This window comes from Moschus berezovskii, chromosome 7, assembly GCF_049115385.1.
Source record: "Moschus berezovskii isolate FMDL1 chromosome 7, NW_MosBer_1.0, whole genome shotgun sequence".
Lineage (NCBI taxonomy): Eukaryota > Metazoa > Chordata > Mammalia > Artiodactyla > Moschidae > Moschus > Moschus berezovskii.
Genome location: NC_142466.1, coordinates 78933432 through 78947669, shown reverse-complemented (window position 1 = coordinate 78947669; position 14238 = coordinate 78933432). Strand labels below are relative to the sequence as shown.

Here is a 14238-nt window from a genome sequence, read left to right as displayed (position 1 = left end):
CCAGTGACCATCTGATACTTACAAGAAAAGAGGATGATACAGATGTAGAAATCAGTGGTGGAGGAAAACTTGGATTTGCAGGAAGCTGGCAGGAAGGTAAAAAAAAATTAATTAAAAAATGGGGCCTTGAAAATAGGTGTGCTTGAAAGAAAGACTTATATGGCTCAGCTGGTAAAGAATCCACCTGCAATGCGGGAGACCTTCGTTTGATCCCTGGGTTGGAAAGATCCCCTGGGGAAGGGAAAGGCTACCCACTCCAGTGTTCTGGCCTGGAGAATTCCATGGACTGAATAGTCTATGGGGTCGCAACGAGTCGGACACAACTGAGCGACTTTCACTAAATCATTTTCAAATATAGAAAACTAGGAATAATCTAAATCTGCATATTTACATACGGGCTTCCCAAGTCTTCTCAGGTAGTGCTAAGTGGAAAGAACCTGCCTGCCAATGCAGGAGATGCAAGAGACATAGGTTCAGTCCCTCGGTTGGGAAGATCCCCTGGAGGAGGGCATGGCAACCCCTTCCAGTATTCTTGCCTGGAGAATGCCATGGACAGAGGAGCCCAACAGGCTATGGTCCATGGAGTCACAAAGAGTCAGACATGACAAAAGTGACTTAGCATGCATGCACATGTTTACTTCTTTCATTTAGGTGTGTACATGCAGTTCAGGAATAAACTCAATGCCAACAGACATAGAAAGCTATGTTCATCATATGTCCATAAAATAGTTATATTAAACTTTGAAAATTGTAAAGCACTATAGAATTTAAATAATCTTTCATTTGATAAAAATATATAAATTTTTAAAAATGAAATAATAAGTTTCCTAATTTCAGCTTCCAAATAAGCACCTTTTCTGATAATGTGAGCTCAGAACTAAGATGGCACCAAGAGACTGGAGGGACAATCATAGTGACCCAATCTCTGCACTCTGCTGGGTACAGAGTTATCAGAGATGGTTATATTTCCATCAAAAACATTATCAATGTCATTATCATTAAGCAATTGCTATCTAAATTTCTAAATTTGCAGGACACAACTAGGGCATTAAAGATTATACATATTACGTGTATTGTCATACAAGCGTACATGTTGTTGCTGTTATAGTCGCTAAGTTGTGTCCGACTCTTTGAACTTTTGCCTGCCAGGCTCTTCTGTCCATGGGATTCTCCAGGCAAGAATACTGGAGTGGGTTGCCATGCCCTCTTCCAGGGGATCTTCCTGACCCAGGGATCGAAACCTCATCTGGTGTCTCCTGCACTGGCAGGCAGATTCTTTACCATTAGCACCACCTGGGAAGCCCACAAGTATACATATTATTGTCATTATGAGGATATTGCAAAAGGAATAAGGAATCGACCTAGAATCACACAGAGAGAGACAAAGAGAGGGAGAGGAAGCTGGCATCTACCCTTCCTTTTTTTCTTTATTCTCTTTCCCTTTTGTAAACCACAGCAAAGCGGCCTCTACATTTTTGAGAGATTCTTTTGCATTTAACAAAAGGCAAAGGCGAGCTTTCTGAATGTGTATTTACAAAGCTTGCAGTCCTTGCTACATACTAGTACTACATACTAGTGAGATAGATTTGTAAAACGTTGCTAAATAGAAATGTCAACTAAAGAGAGAGAGAGGATCATAAGCTGGGGTCCAGAGCAAACACACTACAGACTATGGTTCACCTCTTGGGGTTGAACAGTCTTCGCCACCTGTGGTTTCCTCTTCTGATTGTGTAGGCCTGCATCAGTGGTAGACAGTGGCCTGTATGTAAAAGCATAGCATTTACAGTGACTTAGCAGTGTCTTTACCACAAGAGGGAGATTTGAGAGAAGTTTCTGCTCGTTTCCTTTGCCCTTTTGTGTCCTTCTTGGTAACTGACGGGCTTTTCATCTGCTCCTGAGGACATCCTCCGGGTTTCCCTTTTCTGTAATTCATAATCATCACCACTGATTTTCTTTTTGATTCTCTACCGAGCCATGGTACCTAATAACGATGGTCTTGAGTCCAACTTTTACCTAAATTGTGTCTTTTAAATAAATAAAGATTTATTTTATTCATTCCATTTTTATCAGAAGCCCATTCTGAGTGAATAAGTCAGTCTTTTGAAAATGCTAGAAAGATACTGTAGTGTCAAGATTATGTTTGAAAGACTGACTGATGTAGGTGCAAATCTAGATTCCGTTACGTAGGTTGTAAGACTTTAAACATGCTTGCTTACCTCCCCGAGCTTCTGTTTCCACATCAGTAAAAATGTGAAGTCCCTAACCTTGCAGGATTGTTGTGAGGATAAATATATAATACCTTTTCATCTATAAAATGGAAATACTAATAAGTAAATCTTATTTCCTTGTGAAGATTAAATGTTCTTATGAAGATTAAATGACATAATATATGCAAAAGGGCTAAGCAAGGTGCTTGCCATAAAGCTGTCACCAATACATTTTAAAGACTGTATTTGTATAATGAGTGTTAAAATCTTTAATAATAAGAGTTCTTCTTATTATGAATTATAAACAGTGATGAACAGAAGAGAAAAAGCAGGTCTTCCTCTGAAAAATGCCCCAATAAACAGAATACCAAGCATCTGGTCTGAGAAAAATGTATCTGTACTTATTTCTGAGTATTTGAAGCAAACTAAAATGAAATGAAATTTTATAATTTGGGTCCTTACATTTATAGTGAATTAGCTGTCCCCAGAGCAGGGCCTACCTCTGGACTAACTTCTGCTTTTCTCTGGAGTTTCGGCATCGGATTACTACAGCAACCACCACAAATATGACGGCCACAGGGAACAGCACCCCAACCACAATGGAGAAGTCTGCAACAAAGAGAACAAAGGCCTTGTGAAAATATGATCAGTTCACAAATACACAGCACACTGGTCCTGATTTCATCACAAACATCATCGATCCTTTTTCCAAAGAACATGAGTTGCCTGAAAAATCTCTCATAGCCAGCAAAATGAAAATGTATCTTGATAATGAATATCATAATGTTATTTACAAAAAGAGGCTAAAGGATATCTATGCAGAACATTTTACATGAGATTGGTAAAGCATCAAAATAACTGAGAATTCTTAGAAGGAATAAATTGAAAACAAAAGGCTGGAAGATCAGAAAGTATATGAAATAAGGGGGATGGCAGAAGAGGAGAGAAACATTTTTAAAATTCAACCTTGGAATAAAGCAAGTAAAAATAACCTGAAGTCTTGAAGTTCTATTCCTCTCAGTACCAAATAAGAATCTGAGACATAAAAAAAGAGAACAGATGGATAATTGATTACTGATAGATGGGACATAAGTGAGTGTTCTATTGATGTTTGCTCTATATTAGAATTATATTTGGAGGGCTATAAGATGTTTCCTATTTTATCTATAGTCTAGGTAATGAGTGCAACTTTACGCTTTTGTTTTCTCACATATTAATATCTCATGATAATCTGAAACCACAAAGATCAGGGGTACAAGTTTGAAGAGCAATGCCAATGGCTACTGACTGCTCTCTTATTACAGAGATCACTAAATCAATAATAAGAATGCTTTTTTTTGCATAAATGCAAGAAAAGCTCACAAATGTGAACACACATGCATGCAGAAAGGCAGAGACCTCAGAAGTAGGATCCTAAGCAAGACAATAATTGTTCAAATACTGAATACCCTCTTCCCTCCACAAAAATTTATTTCCAAGAAACCAAAGGGAATACAATTCTAAGGTATTTGTGTTAGAAATAGTATAGATATGTTCAGAACTTTTTAAATGTACTTGCACTAACAACAACATTGTAGCTAATTTCAAAAGAGTGACATGGTCCAGAGGAAATAAAGATGAACTCAGCAGTACCCCACAGACACCCATAATTTGAAAGGCCGTGGTCTAGGGATAAAGCTGGGGCATGACAAATGGAGAGTATTATAACAGGAAGCAGTTTTATAGTTGAAGATGGCAGTGTCTGAACAGAAAACACAGCCTTTCTATTTCTGGAAACGTAGGTCTAGGAAATTTGAACCAGCTCTCTCACTAAAAACAGCAAATTGAACCAAAAAAAAAAAAAAAAAGCTTCCTAAAAACACAGAATTGCTAAAGAATAGGGGGAAATTACTCTAGAGTGAGAAAAAATTAGTTTGAAGTGAGAGAGCAGGAACCCAGAAAGACAGAAAGGAAAATGATTCTGGATGGAAGCCCAGAAATGCACAAAAGAATGAAGAGTAAATTAACAAAGACTGAACCTTAATGTAAACTGTAGACTTTGGGCGATAATCATGCCTCCTTGTAGGTTCATTAACTGTAACAAGCATTCCACTCTGGTGGGGGATGTTAGTGGTGAGGATGACTGTGTACATGTGGGGCAGGATATATGGGAAACCTTTGTACTTTCTACTCAGTTTTCCTGTGAAGTTAAAAACTGCTCTAAAAAGTAAAGTCTATATTAAAAATAATAGAGTGGAAATTTTTATGATGGCCACTAAAAGAATACAAAATAAATGCATAATCTCCAAATTAATAAAAAGAAAACTGGAGTGATTAAAATCCTTACAACTCCCATAAGATAAGAAAGAAGAGAAAAAAGAAGAGACCAGATAGGAAGAATACACCCAAGTATATCAGTAATTACATTTAATTTGAATGGACCAGGCTTTTTAAAAATTATTATCAATCTAAAATTTTTAAATATATTTGTATTTTTAAAATGAGAGGCAGATGTAAAACATGAGGTTTCAGAAAGGATGAAAATAAAAGTACGGAAAAAGTTAAACCAAAACAATATAGACCAAAATAAATATGGTACAGCTATATTTTTCTCCATGACCTGTAGACTTTAAAAGGCAAGAAAACTAGAGATACACACAAGCATTTCATAATGACAAGAGTGTTAATTCACTGGGAAGACATACAATTCTAAGTCTTTTTGTAGCGGATATCAAGGTCTCAAAATATATAGGCATTAATAGACCCAGAATTTTTTTGGACTGCAAAATCACTGCAGATGGTGACTGTAGCCATGAAATTAAAAGATGCTTTCTCTTTGGAAGAAAAGCCATGACAAACCTAGACAGCATACTAAAAAGCAGAGACATTACTTTACTGACAAAGGTCTGTCTAGTCAAAGCTATGATTATTTCAGTAGTCATGTATGAATGTGAGAGTTGGACCATAAAGAAAGTGGAGTGTTGAAGAACTGATGCTTTTGAACTGTGGTGCTAGAGTAGACTCTTAAGAGCCCCTTGGACTGCAAGGAGATCCAACCAGTCAATCCTAAAGCAAATGAGTCCTGAATATTCATTGGAAGGACCGATGCTGAAGCTGAAGCTCCAATACTTTGGTCACCTGATGCAAAGAGCTGACTCATTGGAAAAGATCCTGATGCTGGGAAAGATTGAAGGCAGGAGGAGAAGGGGACAACAGGGTGAGATGGTTGGATGTTATCACCAACTCGATGGACATGAGTTTGAGCAAGCTCCAGGAGTTGGTGATAAAAAGAGAAGCCTTCAATCCACCAGGTCGCAAAAAGTTGGACATGACTGAGTGACTGGACTGAACTGAACTGAATAGAATCAGAAGTGATAGCCAAGTTCATAATTTTAGTGGGGATTTTAACACTTGTGGCTCTGTAATTGGTACAACAAACAAACAAGATATCAGTAAGGATTAATATATTACACACAACCAATAAACATGGATTAAAAAACATGGAAAACACTGCACATAACTGGATAATACATATTTTTTTGTGCACAGACAGAACACCTACAATATGGGCATATGCTGAGCCATAGAAAGTGTCAATAAATTTCAATACATTCTCAACACTGTAGATTTTCTGAACCTTATGGAATTATGTTGCGTATAAGGTTAACAATAGCTAAATAATCTGTATATGCATATACATTAAGAAATACACATCCAAACATTTCAAGGGCCAAAGAAGAAAGCAAATGGAAAATTGAAAATAATTTGAATAAAATGATAATGAAACTATTAGTTACCATATGGGCTACAAACTGAAAAGTAATGAGGCAAAGTTTTCTTTCAAGAATTTTTTTTTAAGAGGAAATAAACTTAAGGAAAGGGAATTGTATAAAGCAGAAATTGAAATAGCAAAAAAAAAAAAAAAAAAGTTTGAAAAAGAAAAAACAAACCATAAAGAATAATTAAAGTTTTAAAATTTTGTACAGTTCAGTTCAGTTCAGTTGCTCAGTCGTGTCCGACTCTTTGCAACCCCATGAATCACAGCACGCCAGGCCTCCCTGTCCATCACCAACTCCCGGAGTTCACTCAAACTCATGTCTATCGAGTCAGTGATGCCATCCAGCCATCTCATTCTCTGTCGTCCCCTTCTCCTACCCTCCCCAATCTTTCCCAGCATCAGAGTCTTTTCCAGTGAGTCAACTCTTCGCATGAGGTGGCCAAAGTATTGGAGTTTCAACATAAGAAGATATAAAAGCCTGAAGGTTCTTATAACTACTAAAGGCATTGGATCTTTAATTAAAATATTGTTCAGAACTCTAGGCCCGCTTGGCTTACTGACAAGTTCTAACCAGATGTTTAAGGAGAGTCTTCCATTCTTATACAAATTCTTCCAGTGAATTTAAATAAATGAAAACACTCCACTTTATTTAACATGACTAGCATAATCCTGTACTCAGATTTAGCAAGAAATTAAAATTGTGAATATTAGAGAGGAAGTAGCAAAACTGTCATTTTTCTCAAACAGTATGATTGAATATGTAGAAAATGTAAAAGAATTTATAACTTACTAACATTATTGACAGGTTAGCAGAGGTGCTTCAAACAAAAATAAATATAGAAAAATTAGTTAAAGTTCTATATTCTAGTTATAGTTAAAATATTTTTTCAAAAAATACCATTCAAAATATACAAGTTAATTTCTTATAAATCCAATTAAACAATATATATTATATATAACAATTCTATGGTGAAAATCATTGAATATTATTTGGTAAAATTAAAGAACGCTAAGCTGGATGGCATCACCGACTCGATGGACATGAGTTTGAGTGAACTCCAGGAGTTGGTGATGGACAGGGAGGCCTGGCATGCTGTGATTCATGGGGTCACAAAGAGTAGGACACAACTGAGCGACTGAAGTGAACTGAACTGAAGTAAATGGATACTTATTTCATGTAATGGGTTTGGAATTAAATATTTTATATATGCTCATTCTTCCCCAAGTGAATCTATAGATACAGTTTAGACTAACTTTAAATTCCAACAGGAATTGTGTATATAACTTAAGAATCTGACTGTAAAAATATATGTGGAAATACAAAAGCTAATAGCCAACACATTCTTGAAGAACAAAATTAAAGGACTGCCTCGAAGATAACAAACTTATCTTAAAGATACAATAATAAAAGAATATTATGCATGTCTGTGGTCAGTCGTGTCAGACTCTTTGTGACTCCATGGACTGTAGTCTGCCAGACTCCTCTGTCCATGGGATTCTCCAGGCAAGAATACTGGAGTGGGTTGCCATTTCCTCCTCCAGGGGATCTTCCCTGAACCTGCATCTCCTGCAATGGCAGGAGGATTCTTTATCACTGACTCACCTAGGAAGGCCTTATACTGGCATATGGATAGTCAAATAGAACCCCCAGAAAAGTAGAAATATCCCAGAAAGACACACATGCAGACACATGTGCTTTAGTGAAAATTGGCACTATAAAGCTTTAAGGAAGGATGATCTATTACACAGGCTTCCCAGGTGGTGCTAGTGGTAAAGAACACACTTGCCAGTTCAGGAGACACAAGAGACAAGGGATTGATCCCTGGGTCAGGAAGATTCTCTGGAGAAGGGCATGCAACCCACTCCAGTATTCTTGCCTGGAGAATCCCATGGCCAGAGGAGCCTGGTGGGCTACAGTCTATGGGGTCACAAAGAGTTGGACACAACTGAAACGATTTAGCATAGCACAGATCTATTACATAAATGACGGTGTGACAATTGAGTATCTATCTGGGATAAAAGTGAAATTGAACACTTACATCATACACAAAATAATTCCAGATACATTATAGATTTAAATTTGAAAAAGCAATGCAATAATCCTTTTCAGATGATCATATATGGATATACATTCATAACTTCAGGATAGAAAAAATTTCCTTAAAGAGGACACAAAAAGGAAAACTGATCATCAAGGAAATGATAAACAAATTGACTACATTACAATTAAAAGTTTCTGTAATCACATGACATCACAAAGAGTGAGAAAACACAGAATGGAGTTATTTGCAGCACATATAACTGAAAAATAGCTTATATCGAGTATATTAAAACCTAAGCAAGTTAATAGGGGGTCGGGGAGACAACCAATAGAAAAATACACAAAATGGCATGAACACATATTTCATAAAAGAGAAAATACCAATGGGCAAAAAAAATTAAGAAAAGATTCTATCGTTATTACTAGCTATAAAAAGAACTTAAAGGAAAATTTCAATGTGTTATCACTACTGACCAACAAGAATTGCTAAAATATAACAATTCTATTTATGCCAAATGGCTTAAAGGTTGTAAAGCAACAGGAAGGGGTCCTGAGGAAGAGCAGCTGTTTCTAAAATTAATGTAAGGGACTAGATCTGATAGATAGAGTGCCTGATGAACTCTGGACGGAGGTTCATGACATTGTAAAGGAGACAGGGACCAAGACCATCCCCATGGAAAAGAAATGATAAAAAGAAAAATGGCTGTCTGGGGAGGCCTTACAAACAGCTGTGAAAAGAAGAGAAGCAAAAAGCAAAGGAGAAAAGGAAAGATATAAGCATCTGAATGCAGAGTTCCAAAGAATAGCAAGGCGAGATAAGAAAGCCTTCCTCAGTGATCAATGCAAAGAAATAGAGGAAAACAACAGAATAGGAAAAACAAGAGATGTTTTCAAGAAAATCAGAGATACCAAGGGAATATTTCATGCAAAGATGGGCTCAATAAAGGACAGAAATGGTATGGACCTAACAGAAGCAGAAGATATTAAGAAGAGGTGGCAAGAATACACAGAAGAACTGTACAAAAAAGATCTTCATGACCAAGATAATCACGATGGTGTCATCACTCACCTAGAGCCAGACATCTTGGAATGTGAGGTCAAGTGGGCCTTAGAAAGCATCACTATGAACAAAGCTAGTGGTGGTGATAGAAGTCCAGTTGAGCTATTTCAAATCCTGAAAGATGATGCTGTGAAAGTGCTGCACTCAATATGCCAGCAAATTTGGAAAACTCAGCAGTGGCCACAGGACTGGAAAAGGTCAGTCTTCATTCCAATCCCAAAGAAAGGGAATGCCAAAGAATGCTCAAACTACCACACAATTGCACTCATCTCATACTCTAGTAAAGTCATGCTCAAAATTCTCCAAGCCAGGCTTCAGCAATATGTGAACCGTGAACTTCCAGATGTTCAAGCAGGTTTTAGAAAAGGCAGAGGCACCAGAGATCAAATTGCCAACATCCTCTGGATCATGGAGAAAGCAAGAAAGTTCCAGAAAAACATCTACTTCTGCTTCATTGACTATGCCAAATCCTTTGACTGTGTGGATCACAATAAACTGTGGAAAATACTGAAAGAGATGGGAATCCCAGACCACCTGACCTGCCTCTTGAGAAACCTGTATGCAGGTCAGGAAGCAACAGTTAAAACTGGACATGGAACAACAGACTGGTTCCAAATAGGAAAAGGAGTACGTCAAGGCTGTATATTGTCACCCTGCTTATGAAACTTCTATGCAGAATACATCATGAGGAACGCTGGACTGGAAGAAGCACAGGCTGGAATCAAGATTGCTGGGAGAAATATCAATAACCTCAGATATGCAGATGACACCACCCTTATGGCAGAAAGTGAAGAGGAACTCAAAGGCCTCTTGATGAAAGTGAAAGAGGAGAGTGAAAAGTTTGGCTTGAAGCTCAACATTCAGAAAACAAAGATCATGGCATCTGGTCCCATCACTTCATGGGAAATAGATGGGGAAACAGTGGAAACAGTGTCAGACTTTATTTTTTTGGGCTCCAAGATCACTGCAGATGCTGATTGCAGCCATGAAATTAAAAGACGCTTACTCCTTGGAAGGAAAGTTATGACCAACCTAGATAGTATCTTAAAAAGCAGAGACATTACTTTGACAACCAAGGTCCGTCTAGTCAAGGCTATGGTTTTTTCCGTGGTCATGTATGGATGTGAGAGTTGGACTGTGAAGAAGGCTGATCGCCGAAGAATTGATGCTTTTGAACTATGGTTCTGGAGAAGATTCTTGAGAGTCCCTTGGACTGCAAGGAGATCCAACCAGTCCATTCTAAAGGAGATCAATCCTGGGTGTTCATTGGAAGGACTGATGCTAAAGCTGAAACTCCAATACTTTAGCCACCTCATGCGACGAGTTAACTCACTGGAAAAGACTCTGATGCTGGGAGGGACTGGGGGCGGGAGGAGAAGGGGACGACAGAGAATGAGATGGCTGGATGGCATCACTGACTCAATGGACATGAGTTTGAGTGAACTCCGGGAGTTGGTGATGGACAGGGAGGCCTGGCGTGCTGTGATTCATGGGGTTGCAGAGAGTCGGACACGACTGAGAGACTAAACTAAACTGGATGAAAAGCTCTGTCCTCAGGGCAAGGTATTCATCACCATGGCAACTGGAGGTGAGGCTCTCTACTCTGGCTGATTCCACATTGAAGGTCTGAGGTCTATAGGAAAATCTGCCTACTGATAGAGCTCTCAGGCTGATCTCCCATCAGGAGAGGTAAGGTCCAACAAGCAAGGAAACCCCTTTGGAGCTAATTCAAGTCAACCTAATCCCACATTCAATGAAGGATCATATATCCTGAAGAAAAATAGCACCGTGCAATATAAGAGAAGAGAGGGTGAAAAAATTAAAAAAAAAAAAACTCAACTCAAAATAAATAGAGGTACTCTCGAGAAGAAACTGAAGCTGCAAAAATAATTCATATTCTTAGAGAGTTTTATGAGAATGTATACATTCAGTCAAGGCTGTTAGGAAAATCAGACAATTGTAAAGCAAGAAAACTCAGAAAATTGAAATGACAAATATAAAATTTCAAGAATTTTTTTGGTAAAATAGAAAAACATAAGAAGGTGGGTAATATGACTTAAAACTTTGATGAGAGACTTTGGAGATTAATATCATGGATTCATTACCTACAGAACAGGAATTCCAAGAAGAGAGAGAAAAAGGCATGGAATCTTACATAATATGAAATAAACGCTTAGAAGAGGTGAGCAATTTTCTCAAGTTAGACATGTAATGTTACGTACTGAAGACCGTGGAAGAACTAGAGCAGTCAGGAGGGGCCCATCCTTCTTTACACTGACACTGGAGCTCATGGTCACACACCTAGAGGAGCAATGTTTCTGTTAGTTTTCTCACTGAACTAATGCTCAACACAAGGGCTTATTCATCCATAATTAAGTACATTTCAAAAAAAACACAAAAATCAAAAGAATAACCCCCTGCTCTGCAGCCTTTCAACTACCTACATATTTTAAGTATCAGTAGTAGGAATTTCATAATGCCATCTGCAGCAACATGTATGAACTTAGAGAGATGTCATCCTGAGTGAAGTAAGTCAGGCAGAGAAGGAGAAATATCATATGACATAATGTGGAATCTAAAAGAATTGATACAAATGAACTTAACCAAACCGAAAGAGACTCACAGAGAATGAAATTATGGTTGTTGGGGGGAAGGGATAGTTAGGGAGTCTGGTATGGACATGTATACATTGCTATATTTAAAATGGATAACCAATAAAGATCTACCTACAGCATAGGAAACTCTGCTCAGTGTTATGTGGCAGGCTGGATGGGAGGGGAGTTTGGGGGAGAATGGATACGTATGTGTGTGTGACCAAGTCCCTTTGATATTTGCCTGAAACTATCACAACATCATTTGTTAATTGGCTATATGCCAATACAAAACAAAAAGTTAAAAAAACAACAACAAAAATCAGGAACTTCAGTACCGGGTTCTTTGAAGGAAGTTTTCATTGAATCAAAGTACTGAAGAGTTAGATAAACTTAATTGTTTTAATCATTCAACACTGAAACACTACATTAACATCACCCAAACTGTCTGACCTAAAATTACATAAGATTCAGCAAGCTTTGGAAAACACTGTTAAGACTTACAGCGTGTCCTTTGCACTTAGAGGAGCAATTTGCTGATTTGTAAGTTCTTTCCATATCCACACATTCTGCATTAATGCAAACCTGAAAGTGAAGTGAAAAACATAAAGCTGACATGAATGTCCAAAGATATCACTTATGCAAGCTGTTGACTCTTCAGGAGTTAATCTTATATTTTTAGCTACTATTAATGCTATTAAGAGCTTCCCAGGTGGCTCAGTGGATAAAGAATCTGACTGCAATGTAGGAGATGCAGGAGTCGTGGGTTCAGTCCCTGGATCTGGAAGATCCCCTGGAGGAGGAAATGGCAACCAACTCCAATAGTCTTGCCTGGGAAATCCCATGGACAAAGGAGCCTGGTGGGCTACAGTCCACAGGGTCACAAAGAATCGGAAAAGACTGAAGCAACTAAGCATGCATGCACACATTGTTATCAAACTTGCTTTTTATTAGAGAAATCACAGCATCCTTTTGAAAATAGGAAGATGGAATCTAGGTAATTTTTGTAATAAAATATTTAGGAAGTCCTCTTTAAAGAAAATTTTCTTACTTCATTCCTCATGGATTATCCCCTTAATCCACCTCTTTAGTCCAGCTCTGTAGACTGACAGTTAGCACTGAGTGAAGCATTGCACATGATATTCCAAGCAAAAATACTATGGAAAACATGTTAATATCATATCATCTCTAAGATTAAAATAAAAATTTGTGTAAAAATAAGCAGTATTGTTATGATTATATTTATTATTATCAGTGGCTATCATTTGCTGAGAACCTACCAATTTAGGGGCAATAAAACTTGCCCAAATTTAACATCCTAGTGCTAAGCACATAACAGGTACTTATTAAATAACACCGACAGGAAGAACACAGTCATGTATACATGAACGGCATAAACATTACTTTGAAAATTGTGCTCCGTGAAATACAGGGTGGCCCTGAGAAGAAAATAAACAAAACAAAAACAAACAAAAAGAACATTCTGAGTAAAAGCCGCAATTTCAACTCACCTTCTTATCTCCACATTTGGTTCCATTGATTACCATGCCAATTTCTTCACTGCTATCTTCAGGATCAAATACTTTACATGTCAGGGCTGTGACTATACGTCCTTTCCAGGGCAGATAATCTGAGCCACCATTACAGAATAACTTCCCACACATGACATCTCTGAGGAAAAGCCAAAATTTGCTGCAGTTGAAACACCAGGATCCAAACTACAGTTTTATACAAATATAAATCAATATTTAATTAAATATAAATATTTAATTGATGGACTATCAATATTTAACTAATGATATTTTTCCCTAAGGTAGAGACTCCTAGCTCTCCTTTATACCAGTTTTCCCCTTATTCTTAAGTAACAGAACCACCATATTCAATGGTTTGCAAGGCCCGGTGTTGCTAAAAATACAAACAACAACAAAAAACCCTTGTCTCCCAGATTCCCTAACTTTGGCCAATTAACTAAATTCTGGCCAGTGGGAGGGATGCAGCACCTTAACGTCAGATTCTTGAAGTTATGTGAGGGTATATGTTCAGATTCCTTATGTGAGGGTATGTGTGGTTGTTGATGTTCAGTCACTAAGTTGTGTCTGACTCTTCGGGACCGCATGGACTGCAGCACGCTAGGCTCCCCTCTCCTTCACTATCTCCCACAGTTTGCTCAAATTCATGTCCACTGAGTTGGTGATGCTATTCAACCATTTCACCCTCCGCTTCCCCTTTCCCTTTTGCCTTCCATCTTTCCCAGCATCAGGGTCTTTTCCAGTGAGTCAGTTCTTTGCATCAGATGACCAAAGTATTGGAGCTTCAGCTTCAACATCAGTTCTTAACATCAAGGAACATCAGTTCTTAACATCAAGGAGGGCACCTAGGAAGTCAGTTTCTGTCTTGTTTCAGCTAAGGTTATTTATTGCATGAATTGCAGCAGAATAATTCTCTTGACTATAGTTGTATCAGTATAAGGCTGAGCCTAGATGACACTCCAAGGCATCATGTGAATTCCTGAAAGAACCCCTGCAAATTCAGATGAAACTGCCAGGGGATCACTAAAGCCTTGCATTCACTAGCAAGGGGAA

The 14238-nt window shown here is 37.9% G+C and overlaps 1 protein-coding gene across 2 annotated transcripts in view; it reads right to left on the bottom strand.

Annotated features, from left to right (window-relative positions):
• ADAM28 (ADAM metallopeptidase domain 28) overlaps nt 1-14238 on the bottom strand; it is a 78034-nt gene that overhangs the window by 3151 nt on the left and 60645 nt on the right. For both annotated transcript variants that reach the window (XM_055427238.2, XM_055427239.2), the window contains exons 16-21: nt 13168-13327; nt 12161-12241; nt 11288-11366; nt 2708-2816; nt 1681-1759; nt 23-85 (exon numbers count right to left, since the gene is read on the bottom strand). In XM_055427238.2, coding sequence (XP_055283213.1) covers nt 23-85; nt 1681-1759; nt 2708-2816; nt 11288-11366; nt 12161-12241; nt 13168-13327 — 571 coding nt within the window. The remainder of the gene's footprint in view (nt 1-22; nt 86-1680; nt 1760-2707; nt 2817-11287; nt 11367-12160; nt 12242-13167; nt 13328-14238) is intronic.